The sequence below is a fragment of the Phocoena sinus genome, chromosome 6 (assembly GCF_008692025.1).
Source record: "Phocoena sinus isolate mPhoSin1 chromosome 6, mPhoSin1.pri, whole genome shotgun sequence".
Lineage (NCBI taxonomy): Eukaryota > Metazoa > Chordata > Mammalia > Artiodactyla > Phocoenidae > Phocoena > Phocoena sinus.
Genome location: NC_045768.1, coordinates 33,293,350 through 33,305,349, shown reverse-complemented (window position 1 = coordinate 33,305,349; position 12,000 = coordinate 33,293,350). Strand labels below are relative to the sequence as shown.

General features: G+C 47.0%; 1 protein-coding gene across 1 annotated transcript in view; it reads left to right on the top strand.

Annotated features, from left to right (window-relative positions):
* Nucleotides 1-12,000, top strand: part of GALNT12 (polypeptide N-acetylgalactosaminyltransferase 12) — a 39,731-nt gene that overhangs the window by 25,692 nt on the left and 2,039 nt on the right. The window contains exons 6-9 of the mRNA XM_032636257.1: nucleotides 767-943; nucleotides 3,329-3,460; nucleotides 5,382-5,495; nucleotides 10,678-10,824. Of these exons, the coding sequence (XP_032492148.1) occupies nucleotides 767-943; nucleotides 3,329-3,460; nucleotides 5,382-5,495; nucleotides 10,678-10,824 (570 nt within the window). The remainder of the gene's footprint in view (nucleotides 1-766; nucleotides 944-3,328; nucleotides 3,461-5,381; nucleotides 5,496-10,677; nucleotides 10,825-12,000) is intronic.

Sequence of the window (12,000 nt, the reverse complement as noted above, 5' to 3'; positions counted from 1 at the left end):
GAAAGCCCAAGCATTTGGGTGGATTTTCTAGTTAATTGAATCTTGCATTTTAAGTATCAAAACCTTATGTTGATGTTCGTGCTTTTAAATGGAAAATTTTAAACTTTACAAATATTTTATATGGTTTCCTGCTTTAAGAGTTAATAAACAAGGCTTTGACTCTCCACTAAGGACTCACACCCCACCCCCGCATTATAAGCACCAGATGCTATCCTTGGTCATACATCCAGGGGACAATGGGGTATTCACAGCCGTTTGCCCCAGCATGAAAAGGCTCCAGATAACTCCACCTGCTGAGTTTTGGGGTGTGCTTTTAATGGTCTTTCTACCTCTTCCCCAGGTGTCAGGCTGCTCTGTCTGCCTCTAGAAGCTCTTCCTGTCCCCCTTCCAAACCTCTCTTCTTACTTGCTGCTTTCCTATCTTCTGTGGCTAGGAGACCAGGTAATCAGCCTGTGCTTTACATAATAAGTAAGTTCCCAGCGAGGTCCACTGTCGGTGCTCCTTCAAGCGCATGAGCCTTAGTGCATGGACTTTGGGGTCTGGATTCTGATGGCTTAGTTGTCTTTGAGGCTGCTTTCTTGCTCTTTGACTGCATCCCGTGTCCTGAGTATGCTGGGGGAGTGGCCCCCTGCCCCATGGAGGGTGAGGCCTTGGCAGTGTTCACCATGACCTCCGTGTGTCCAGCCTCCTTGCTTGGGCATTGTGGACCTGCAGCTGACTTCCCGCTCACTCCCCACCCCACACCTCCTACCCGCTCTGTGTACAGATCTGGCAGTGCGGGGGCACCCTGGAGACACACCCGTGTTCGCACGTTGGCCACGTTTTCCCCAGGCAAGCTCCCTACTCCCGCAACAAGGCTCTGGCCAACAGTGTCCGCGCAGCTGAAGTGTGGATGGATGAATTTAAAGAGCTCTACTACCATCGCAACCCCCAGGCCCGCTTGGTGAGTTCCCCGGCCTGCCCACGCTCCATCTGGCTGCATCCGAACAACAGCAGCTAATTCTGTCCTCCTACCATAGTAGATCTAGTTCCAGAAATAGAGAGGAAATTGGGTGCTCATGACACTTGTATGGGAAAACTTTATTCCTTCACTTACAGTAACAACAGACAGTTGATTCTCACTATTCGCAGCAGTTAATGCTGCATACAGGCACTGCAGTCACTGAATTTGGAACCAATTATTGAGCCATTGCTCGTGGGGGAAGTACAGGGTTAGAGTCCTGCATACCTCTCACAGGTGGACATTTTTGTCGATCGATCATTAACTTGGTTTTATGTGTGTTTCTGTTTAAATAATTTATTAAATATACACTGTTGATTGGTTACATTGAACTCATGCCCAAGTGAAGCTCATACAATGCACCTATTTTCTCCCTCCAGCACATCGTAGCCTTCTTGCACTAGGAACACTGGACAGCACTTCAGCGCTACGCTTGGGGGCCATTTAAAACAGTGAAATCACCAATACAATGCAGAACAATCTGAAAACCGTGCCACTAAATAGACCATGAACAGGACACTTGCTTTCAGAACAAGAGCTGAGACGTGACCTCAGCTGGGAACATGCACGTTGGGTGACTGTCATGTTTTAGAATGACTGAAAGCGTGAAGACACCACAAGTATTGATTTTGGGGTTACAAATACATTTTAGCAAAGAGCCTCACTGCCTCTGACACACCACCTCTGCACACCCCAGGACAGGGTTCCCACTTACCTGTGTTCACATAACTAAGGGGCCACGTGGAAAGACAAGAAGCTCTGTCCCAAGACCTCTTTCCCGGCCACTTGATGAAACTCTCTTCTTGTGAATCCTTATAGCAACCCTTCAGGGTAGCTCTGAAATTTTCATTTTAGAGGTGAGAACACCGAAGCTCAGAGAGAGAGTGATTTAAGGAACTTGCCCAAGGCCTCGTAGCTGATGCGGGTAGAACTGGGTCCACCCCAGTGGATCTCTTTCTGCTCTGCGGAACCCTCAGGACCCTCACCCTGACCTCCCCTTTGGTCTCTCTCTGCCTCTGGGCTCCAGGGTCATTGTTTCCTCTCTCTTGCCCAGGGCTGCAGGGTAGAAACGTCTGCTTTTCCCTGTCACCCAGTCTGAAACCCACAGATCCCTCTTCCTGATGGTTCCCAAAGAATAATATGTTAGAAAGAGGGGCACTGCATGCACCTTTTGTCTGAATGACCAGTGGCCGTGTGTTGAAATGGATATTTGGTTGAAGATGAGGTCATAGTGACTCTCATCAAAGAATGAACTTCTGGGAAATAAGGAGAAATTGGAAATTTTATTCAAATGTTTTTCCTATCATTACCATTTTGTTAAATGTTTAACTTGTCAAATTTTAATAGTTTAACGTCAGGGACAGTCCTATCTTTGCGTTCAGCATTGCTCTTGTGGTTGCACATTTGCTGTGCTAAATAGATGCTTGCTTTATTTAATTATTCAAAAGTTCTTAATCATTGGGGGCTTCCCTGGTGGTGCAGTGGTTGAGAGTCTGCCTGCTAATGCAGGGGACACGGGTTCGAGCCCTGGTCTGGGAGGATCCCACATGCCGCGGAGCAACTAGGCCCATGAGCCACAACTACTGAGCCTGCGCATCTGGAACCTGTGCTCCACAACAAGAGAGGCCGCGATAGTGAGAGGCCTGCGCACCGCGATGAAGAGTGGCCCCCGCTTGCCACAACTAGAGAAAGCCCTCACACCGAAACGAAGACCCAACACAGCAAAAATAAATTAATTAATTAATAAACTAAAAAAAAAGTTCTTAATCATTGGTTTTGTCCATAAAACTAGACTTCTACAAGTATTTATTATTGCAGTATTTTGCTCTTACTATCCGAAGAATATATTTAGACTTCAATAGATTGGGCATATAAGGTTTTCATTCATAATTACCTCTAGAATACTTACCTATGTTTGGAAGTGAGTGCTCAGGTATCAGTGGTGAATCAGAACATTATGGCATACGTGTGCTACTGACTTGTTGCTGGTCTGTGATCACACGCTCATGGATGACACATGGGGCCAGGGATGCTGGTGCAGCCCCAGAATTCAGCTCCCTGTCCCATCTGCAGGTGCTTTGTGTTCTTCCTTCCTGTACCTGGCCACACCTCCCTGCAGTGAGAGCACCTGGGGATGTCATTGTTTGTGCAGCAGTCTCTCCTACTAAGATGCTGCAACTATGTCTGAGGCCGTTCCTTATCCTCCGTGCACCGTGCAGGCTACACACACAATAGGTGCTCAATAAAAGCTTACTGAGTGAGTGAGAGAGGGGCTTTGATAGGAAGCGCCGTGGCCTGCAGGGGCTCACCGTTTTGTCATTTTCTCAGGAACCCTTTGGGGATGTGACAGAGAGGAGGCAGCTCCGTGCAAGGCTCCAGTGTAAGGACTTCAAGTGGTTCTTGAGTACCGTGTATCCAGAACTGCACGTGCCTGAGGACAGGCCTGGCTTCTTCGGGATGGTGAGCGAGGTGGGCCCATGCTGGGCAGGGTGCTCCTGGCCTCCAGGTCTGATTGACGAACTCTGTGAAAGAAAGACCCCTTCATGGCGACAGCTGGCCTCTCCCACACCCCTCCCCCCTTTTCATCCACTGTCCTTCCTTCTCCCCTTGAGTCTCTGGGCCTCAGGTCCAGAATGTCAGCACAGGAAGCATCTCAGAATTGGTGAGTACAGCCTCCTATTTTACAGTTGGAAACTGAGGCTTGGAAACTTGGTGTTCCCAAGTCCTATTTTTTTATACTAACTCCTATCACATGACTTCAAGTCTCAATAACTGGACCAGTTACTAATTCCAACTCAGGGATCCACAAAAGCAGTAGTAGGGAAGGAGAGTCACTTGTGTTATTTCAAAAAACCTAAAAGAAATGTTGTTGGGATGAGGTCAACTAAAATGTCCAGCACCTTTGGCTTTTGCTTGAAACTCCACCAACTTAGGGAGGCCTCCTCTGCTGTGTTGTGTTCATCAGAAGAGCTGTGTTCCATTCTGGAAGTCTTGATAAATACAAAGCAGGGTATTGGTGTGTTCATTTTAGTTAGCATTATGAAAATGTTCAAACATACAGAAATGTAGAGAGAGTGGTATAATGAGCCCTGTCCCTGAGATTCTACAATTACCAAGATTTTGCCTCTCTTGCTTTCCCTCTTCTCTGCTCCACCCTCCCACTGACAGTGTAATACTGAATGAGGTTTAAGATTTCTTGCAGCTCTATTTATTTATAAAATATATTTCACTAGGGAAGTGTAGTCAAACATACTATGCTCTAAAGTCATTCAAAATCATTCTCTATGTCTATCACCAACTTGATATAGTTAGCTTAATCAATCTGTTTTAATCTTTAGGGGTTTCTCCTTTTTTTTCTTCTTTTTTAGTTTTTCTTGTAGTTTATTTGGTAGACCACATCTTTTGAACACAGGGAGCTGATTTGAGGTTGAGGTTCTTTGGTGGTCAAGAGTGGGGACAACTTGGCTTAATGACGTTTGAGTTCTTCTAGATATAAGATGCTCTGATTATTCACATCTCCTGTTCCCAGATTCCTTCACAAGCAAAGGGACATCAAGAACATGCTGTTCTGTGTTTTATGAGCTAGTGGATTGTGGATTCTTCTTTCTATATGGCTGAGTCTTATCCTCAGGACCAGGCTAGTCAAAGGTGGACAAGGGCCAGGGCAAGAGTGGGGTTCAGAAGGAGGTTCTTTAAACTCTCCAGAAAGGGATTTGCAAGATGTTTGAGTCTTTCTCTGGAGGCTCCTGGAAGGGAGGAGGGAGCATGGAACCTCCCATGGTTTTTTTGCTCTTAGAATGATTAAAGGGATTTAGATCCAAAAGTACCTTAGAGATGACATTAGATTAGGCAGTGTTGAGTGATGGAGAGAGTACTGGACTTGGAGTCTGAGGTCCTGGATTCAAGACTCAGGTATCTCCGCTTACCTGTCGTGTGACTTTGTGTGTGAATCATTGGCTCTGTATTATGCTGTTCCTGTAATCTACAGTGATGGACTTCTGATCTGTGGAATGCCGGGTCTCTCAGTTGGGGTGTCCTTCGCAGATGCGTGATAGCAGGAGCTCCTTGGTACATACGCAAGGTGACAATCCAGCTGTGTTTGGCCTAGTGCAGCAGTAAGGCTGCACTAAAGAGACATGAAGTGGTATGAGCTCTCAGGCCATAAAGAGTTCATCTCTCTGCTCCTCAGGTTTCTCATCTTAAAATGGAGCTTATGATTCCTGCCTGTGGTATAGGATGGGAAGACACTTTTAAAACTAGAAATGGCAGGGGCTCTTAGCAGTGAGTCCAGTTCTTGAGGCAGCCACTCCTCTTACTCCATTTACCCGCCCACACAGCCTTAGGTGGAATCTGGACTAAAATGCCTTTATGTTTTGTTTAGCTCCAGAACAAAGGACTAAAAGATTACTGCTTTGACTATGACCCTCCCAATGAACACCAGATCACAGGACATCAGGTCATTCTGTACCACTGTCACGGGATGGGTCAGAACCAGGTAGGTGCTGCTTCTTTAATAGACTGACATTCTCAAGCTCTGGGACAATGGACAATGGGACGCTCAGTGCTCAAGGGATCATTGGTGTGGGCCTTTAAAGAGGGAGATGAGGGGAAATCTGTGTGTTTTTAAAGCATTAAATATGTGACTTTTTTATTATAAAGGTAATATATACTCATCACAGAACATTTGGGAAATATAAAAAGTAGAAGCAAGTAGTAAATGACAGGACCCAGAGCGACCACCATTATAATTAAGATATATTTACTTCCCGTGTCTTTTTTTTTTTTTTAATTAATTTATTTATTTTTGGCTGCGCTGGGTCTTCGTTGCTGTGCGCGGGCTTTCTCTAGTTGCGGTGAGTGGGAGCTACTCTTCATTGCGGTGCGTGGGCTTCTTACTGCGGTGGCTTCTCTTGTTCGGAGCACGGGCTCTAGGTGCACGGGCTCAGTAGTTGTGGCACGCGGGCTCAGTAGTTGTGGCTCATGGGCTTAGTTGCTCCACGGCATGTGGGATCTTCCTGGACCAGGGCTCAAACCCACGTCCCCTGCATTGGCAGGTGGATTCTTAACCTCTGTAACACCAGGGAAGTCCCCCCATGTCTTTTAATGCATGAGCTTGGTATTATGTATTTTAAATAGTTGTTATAATGTCTACATGTTTTATAGTCTCTTATTTCCATTACTTAATCATACTTTACTTGTATTGTTAGACACCCTTTGAGAATATCATTCCTAACGGCCCCTTGATATTCCTTTGTGTGGCTATATTAATTACTGTTGAGGTAACTGATTCCCTTTCTCTCTGTTTTTGTGACTATAAATAACCCTGCCACTGACATCTTTGGTCAGAAAAAAAAAAAAAAGAGGGAAAAAACACCAACAGATCTGCATTTCAGATGACTTACTCAATTAATTCTTTTTTTCTTTACATCTTTATTGGAGTATAATTTCTTTACAATAGTGTGTTAGTTTCTGCTTTACAACAAAGTGAATCAGCTATACATATACATATATCCCCTTATCTCCTCCCCCTTGCGTCTCCCTCCCACCCTCCCTATCCCACCCCTCTAGGTGGTCACAAAGCACCGAGCTGATCTCCCTGTGTTATGTGGCTGCTTCCCACTAGCTATCTGTTTTACAGTTGGTAGTGTATATATGTCCTTGCCACTCTCTCACTTCGTCCCAGCTTACCCTTCCCCCTCCCCATGTCCTCAAGTCCGTTCTCTACGTCTGTGTCTTTATTCCTGTCCTGCCCCTAGGTTCTTCAGACCATTTTTTTTTAATATATATGTGTTAGCATACAGTATTTGTTTCTTGTATTTTCTCCATTCTGCTTCCACAATTTTGGATCATCTTTACTATCATTACCCTGAATTATTTTTCAGGTAGGAAAACTTTCTTCTTGAAAGTTTTTTCAGGAAAGTAGACTGCCTGTTGCCTCTTCATTTGTTACGTCTGGTGGGTGCTTACCTTGCTCCTTCATCTGCTGTGTGTTTCTCTGTCTTCTCATTTTGCTTAACTTACTGTGTTTGGGGTCTCCTTTTCACAGGCTGCAGGTCCGTAGTTCCCGTTGTTTTTGGTGTCTGCCCCCAGTGGCTAAGTTTGGTTCAGTGGCTTGTGTAGGCTTCCTGGTAGAGGGGACTGGTGCCTGTGTTCTGGAGGATGAGGCTGGATCTTGTCTTTCTGGTGGGCGGGACCACATCCGGTGGTGTGTTTTGGGGTGTCTGTGACCTTATTATGATTTTAGGCAGCCTCTCTGCTGGTGGGTGGGGTTGTGTTCCTGTCTTGCTAGTTGTTTGGCATGGGGTGTTCAACACTGTAGCTTGCTGGTCGTTGAGTGGAGCTGGGTCTTAGCACTGAGATGGAGATCTCTGGGAGAGCTTTCGCCATTTGATATTACGTGGAGCTGGGAGGTCTCTTGTGGACCAGTGTCCTGAACTCGGCTCTCCCATCTCAGAGGCACAGGCCTGACACCTGGCCAGAGCACCAAGAGCCTGTCAGCCACATGGCTCAGAAGAAAAGGGAGAAAAAAAGAAAGAAAGAAAAAAATAAGATAAAATAAAAAGTTATTAAAATAATAAAAATTATTAAAAATAAAAAATTAAAGGGTAATTTAAAAAAAGAAAGAAAGAAGAGAGCAACCAAACCAAAAAACAAATCCACCAATGATAACAAGTGCTAAAAACTCTACAAAAAAACCCCAAGAAACAGGGCTTCCCTGGTGGCGCAGTGGTTGAGAGTCTGCCTGCCGATGCAGGGGACACGGGTTCGTGCCCTGGTCTGGGATAGATCCCACATGCCGTGGAGCAGCTGGGTCCGTGAGCCATGGCCACTGAGCCTGCGCGTCCGGAGCCTGTGCTCCGCAACAGGAGAGGCCACAGCAATGAGAGGCCCGCGTACCACAAAAAAAAAAACAAAACCAAGAAACAAAAAACAGACAGAACCTTAGGACAAATGGTAAAAGCAAAGCTATATAGACAAAATCACACAAAGAAGCATACACATATACACTCACAAAAAGGAAAAAATATATTTTTTTTTAAAAAAGGAAGAGAGCAACCAAATCAATAAACAAATCTACCAATGATAATAAACTCTAAATACTAAACTAAGATAAACATAAAACCAGAAACAAATTAGATGCAGAAAGCAAACCCCAAGTCTCCAGTTGCTCCCAAAGTCCACCCCCTTTTGGGATGATTCATTGTGTATTCAGGTATTCCACAGATGCAGGGTACATCAAGTTGATTGTGGAGATTTAATCCGCTGCTCCTGAGGCTGCTGGGAGGAATTTCCCTTTCTCTTCTTTGTTCGCACAGCTCCGGGGTTCAGCTTTGGATGTGGCCCTGCCTCTGTGTGTAGGTTGCCTGAGGGCATCTGTTCTTCGCTCAGACAGGACGGGGTTAAAGGAGCAGCTGATTGAGGGACTCTGGCTCACTTAGGCCAGGGGGAGGGAGGGGTACGGATGCGGGGCGAGCGTGAGGCGGCAGAGGCCGGTGTGACGTTGCAGCAGCCTGAGGCCCGCTGTGCGTTCTCCCGGGGAAGTTGTCCCTGGATCACGGGACCCTGGCAGTGGCGGGCTGCACAGGCTCCCGGGAGGGGAGGTGTGGATAGGGACCTGTGTTTGCACACAGGCTTCTTGGTGGCGGCAGCAGCAGCCTTAGCGTCTCATGCCCATCTCTGGGGTCCGCACCGATAGCCTTGGCTCGCGCCCGTCTCTGGAGCTCCTTTAAGCAGCGCTCTTAATCCCCTCTCCTCGCGCACCAGGAAACAAAGAGGCAAGAAAAGTCTCTTGCCTCTTAGGCAGCTTCAGACCTTTTCCTGCACTCCCTCCCGGCTAGCCGTGGTGCACTAACCCCCTGCAGGCTGTGTTCACGCCGCCAACCCCAGTCCTCTCCCTGCGCTCCGACCGGACCGAAGCCCGAGCTTCAGCTCCCAGCCCCCGCCCGCCCCGGCGGGTGAGCAGACAAGCCTCTCGGGCTGGTGAGTGCCGGTCGGCACCGATCCTCTGTGCGGCAATCTCTCCGCTTTGCCCTCCGCACCCCTGTGGCTGCGCTCTCCTCAGCGGCTCTGAAGCTTCTCCCTCACCCCACCCCTGTCTCCACCAGTAAAGGGTCTTCCTAGTGCATGGAAACTTCTCCTCCTTCACAGCTCCCTCCCAGAAGTGCAGGTCCCGTCCCTATTCTTTTGTCTCTGTTTATTCTATTTTTTTGGCCCTACCCAGGTACGTGGGGAGTTTCTTGCCTTTTGGGAGGTCTGAGGTCTTCTGCCAGCGTTCAGTAGGTGTTCTGTAGGAGTTGTTCCACGTGTAGATGTATTTCTGATGTATTTGTGGGGAGGAAGGTGATCACGTCTTACTCTTCCGCCATCTTGAAGGTCTCTCCAGAATTAATTCTTAAATGAAATTATAGGATTTGATGTGTAGTGCCACATTGCAAAGCGGTTTTTAGGGCAGTTTCATCAGTCAGGGCCCAGGTAGATCGGTCTGGGTTAAGTGCTGAACTGCAAGCTGGGCAGGGGAGCAAGACCTGGAAGTTCTGAGGACCATAACAGGACCCTGGCCTGGGAAGCAGGCAAACCCGCCAGGGCGGGCCCAGGGGAGGATGCAGGAGAGAGCAAAGCATTGGTTCTGGACCTTCAAAGCCTTGCTGTCCTAAGTAAGGTGTCAGACACTGGATACGAGGGGTGGGCATTCAAGTTTTCCTCCAACCTGGAGTCACCCCGATTCCATTTGAATATTATGCACCATTATGGTCAACAGTAAGCTTTCATAATTCAGACCCCTACAGCCTTAAAATTTTTAGGTTCTTCAACCCCCTTTAGAATAGCACTCCTCAAAGGTGTCCCCACCTGGTACCATCAGCATCACCTGAGAGCTTAGAAATGCAGATTCTCAGATCCATCCCATCCCTCCCCAACCCATCTCCTGTCTTGACCAGCTTTCAGGGAGATTTGTTTGAGAAGCAGTGCTCCATATGCCTTAAGAACAGTCACCTGTGTCAGAATCTCCTGGAAGCAAGGGGATGGATCATGGTGGATGGGTGGCTGTGTGTCTTGTTAGAAGTGTAAAAGTGCAGCTTCCTAGGCCCCATCTCAGACAGAAGGAATCCTCATTCCCTCTTTGGGAGTGGGGCCTGGAATCAGCATTTTTCCTAGGCACACTAGGGTAGGAAAACCATTGCTCTGAAGAACAAGTCCTCCTGTTAGCAGTCCTGTTGCCTGCTTGTGCACAGAACTTTTATAGTCTCCAAGGTATGGTTGCCTCCATTATATTTCGGGGGAAGGAGGAGGAAAGAGATGAAGAAAAGGAGAGGAAGTGGCTGGTCAAGGTCACAGAGAGCCCCTGACTGCTGGGACCGGTCCATCTTCTTTCCTGCCGTTCTGCAACAGCCTGGGGATAGGCACAGCGGGTGTGGGGTGACCCAGGAACCAGCCCCACCCTCACAATCTAGCAAACGAGAAGGGCATGAGAAAGGGCCCCTCCATTCATGCTTGCTAAGCACCCCTCCAGAGGTGCACGTGGTGCTCCGGGGACACAGGCTGGTGTTGGTGGGTGAGGGGAGAAGGCTGGATCCCAGCACCCACGCCCTGGTGACCCCAGGTTCTCATCCCTCTTTCTAAAGACTTCCCTCTTTGCACATCAGAGGGTAACTGGCACATGTTGGCCGCCCTGTTTCTAGTTTTTCGAGTACACGTCCCAGAATGAAATACGCTATAACACCCACCAGCCAGAAGGCTGCGTGGCGGTGGAGGCCGGAATGGATGTTCTCATCATGCATCTTTGCGAGGGAGCCACCCCAGAGGATCAGAAGTTCATCTTGCAGGAGGTAAGGGAGCTGTCTCACGCCTTCCTTGCTGTCACTCCTGGCCCCATAGGCTGCAGAGGGGAGTCTGGAAGTAAAGCGAGTCCCTAGCAAGTCTCAGGGATGTGCCCCCTATAGGAGACCAGGAACTTCACAGTGACCCCAAGGGATCCCATGGCATCCAGCACCGATAGCACTTTCCTTCTTTCCTCACTGTCCATTCCGTTTCAGTCTTCCTGTCCTCCTTACACTTTGAGCTGCAACTGGCTGGAATGGGAAGAGGCGCTGTCGCCAATGTGTTCAGAGATCATGTGGGGTTCAAACAAGTGAAACAAATTGCCAAGTGTAAGAACATGAGGTTAGATCCAAGTAGAAGCCACTCCCGTTGTCTAAGTCCCATTTTTCCCAGCTCTAAAGTGGGGACAATAATCACAGCCTTGTCTACCTCTAGTGAAGAGTAGATATATGGCCAGAAAGAGTCTTTGGAAGCTGTAAAGCTCTATAGACATTAATTGTTACTTGTATAATAACCAAGAAAACCTCTCTGATGGAGTTAGTTCTCTATCAGAAGAGCCATTGTTGATTTGGAACTGGGTGTTATTTCACGCCTGAAAGGCACTGCCTCTACCATGTTTGCAGTAAGCCCGTGGTGGGACTCATACATCAGTCATCTCCAAAGACTCACTAAAAAAGCACTTGAGGGAATAAATCCAAAGAAAATAATTCAAAAGAAAGAATTAGTTCACTTTTATGTCAATGGAAAGCTTTCATTCCCAGCCTGGCCCCAGGGATAGAAAGATTCATCTATACTACTTATAAATGGATTAATTCTAAGTATAATTAGAAGTTGGAATATGCTTTCCTGTAGAAAGTGTTATGATTAGCAACGAAATTTGCAGGTTTCCTTGAAAAGCCAGGCACCATAGTGCTATGTGATATAAAAAATAATAGGGAAAATATTTTTGTAAACCCCAAAAGTTTTGTCCTTCCCTTCTTTCTTCCAACTGGAAGCCATTGTAAGCCCTCAAAGAAGAGTAATGCAAGATAGAAATCATGAAATTGGTTTGAAATGTCGTTAAAATTTTACCTTAAAAATCTTTAATTTCAGTGACCATTTAAGCAAGTTTCTTTAGAAGGGTGGGAGGAGGGAAGTTTTAATTATTTACTTTCACATTATTCTAAAGGCAACTTATGAGCACC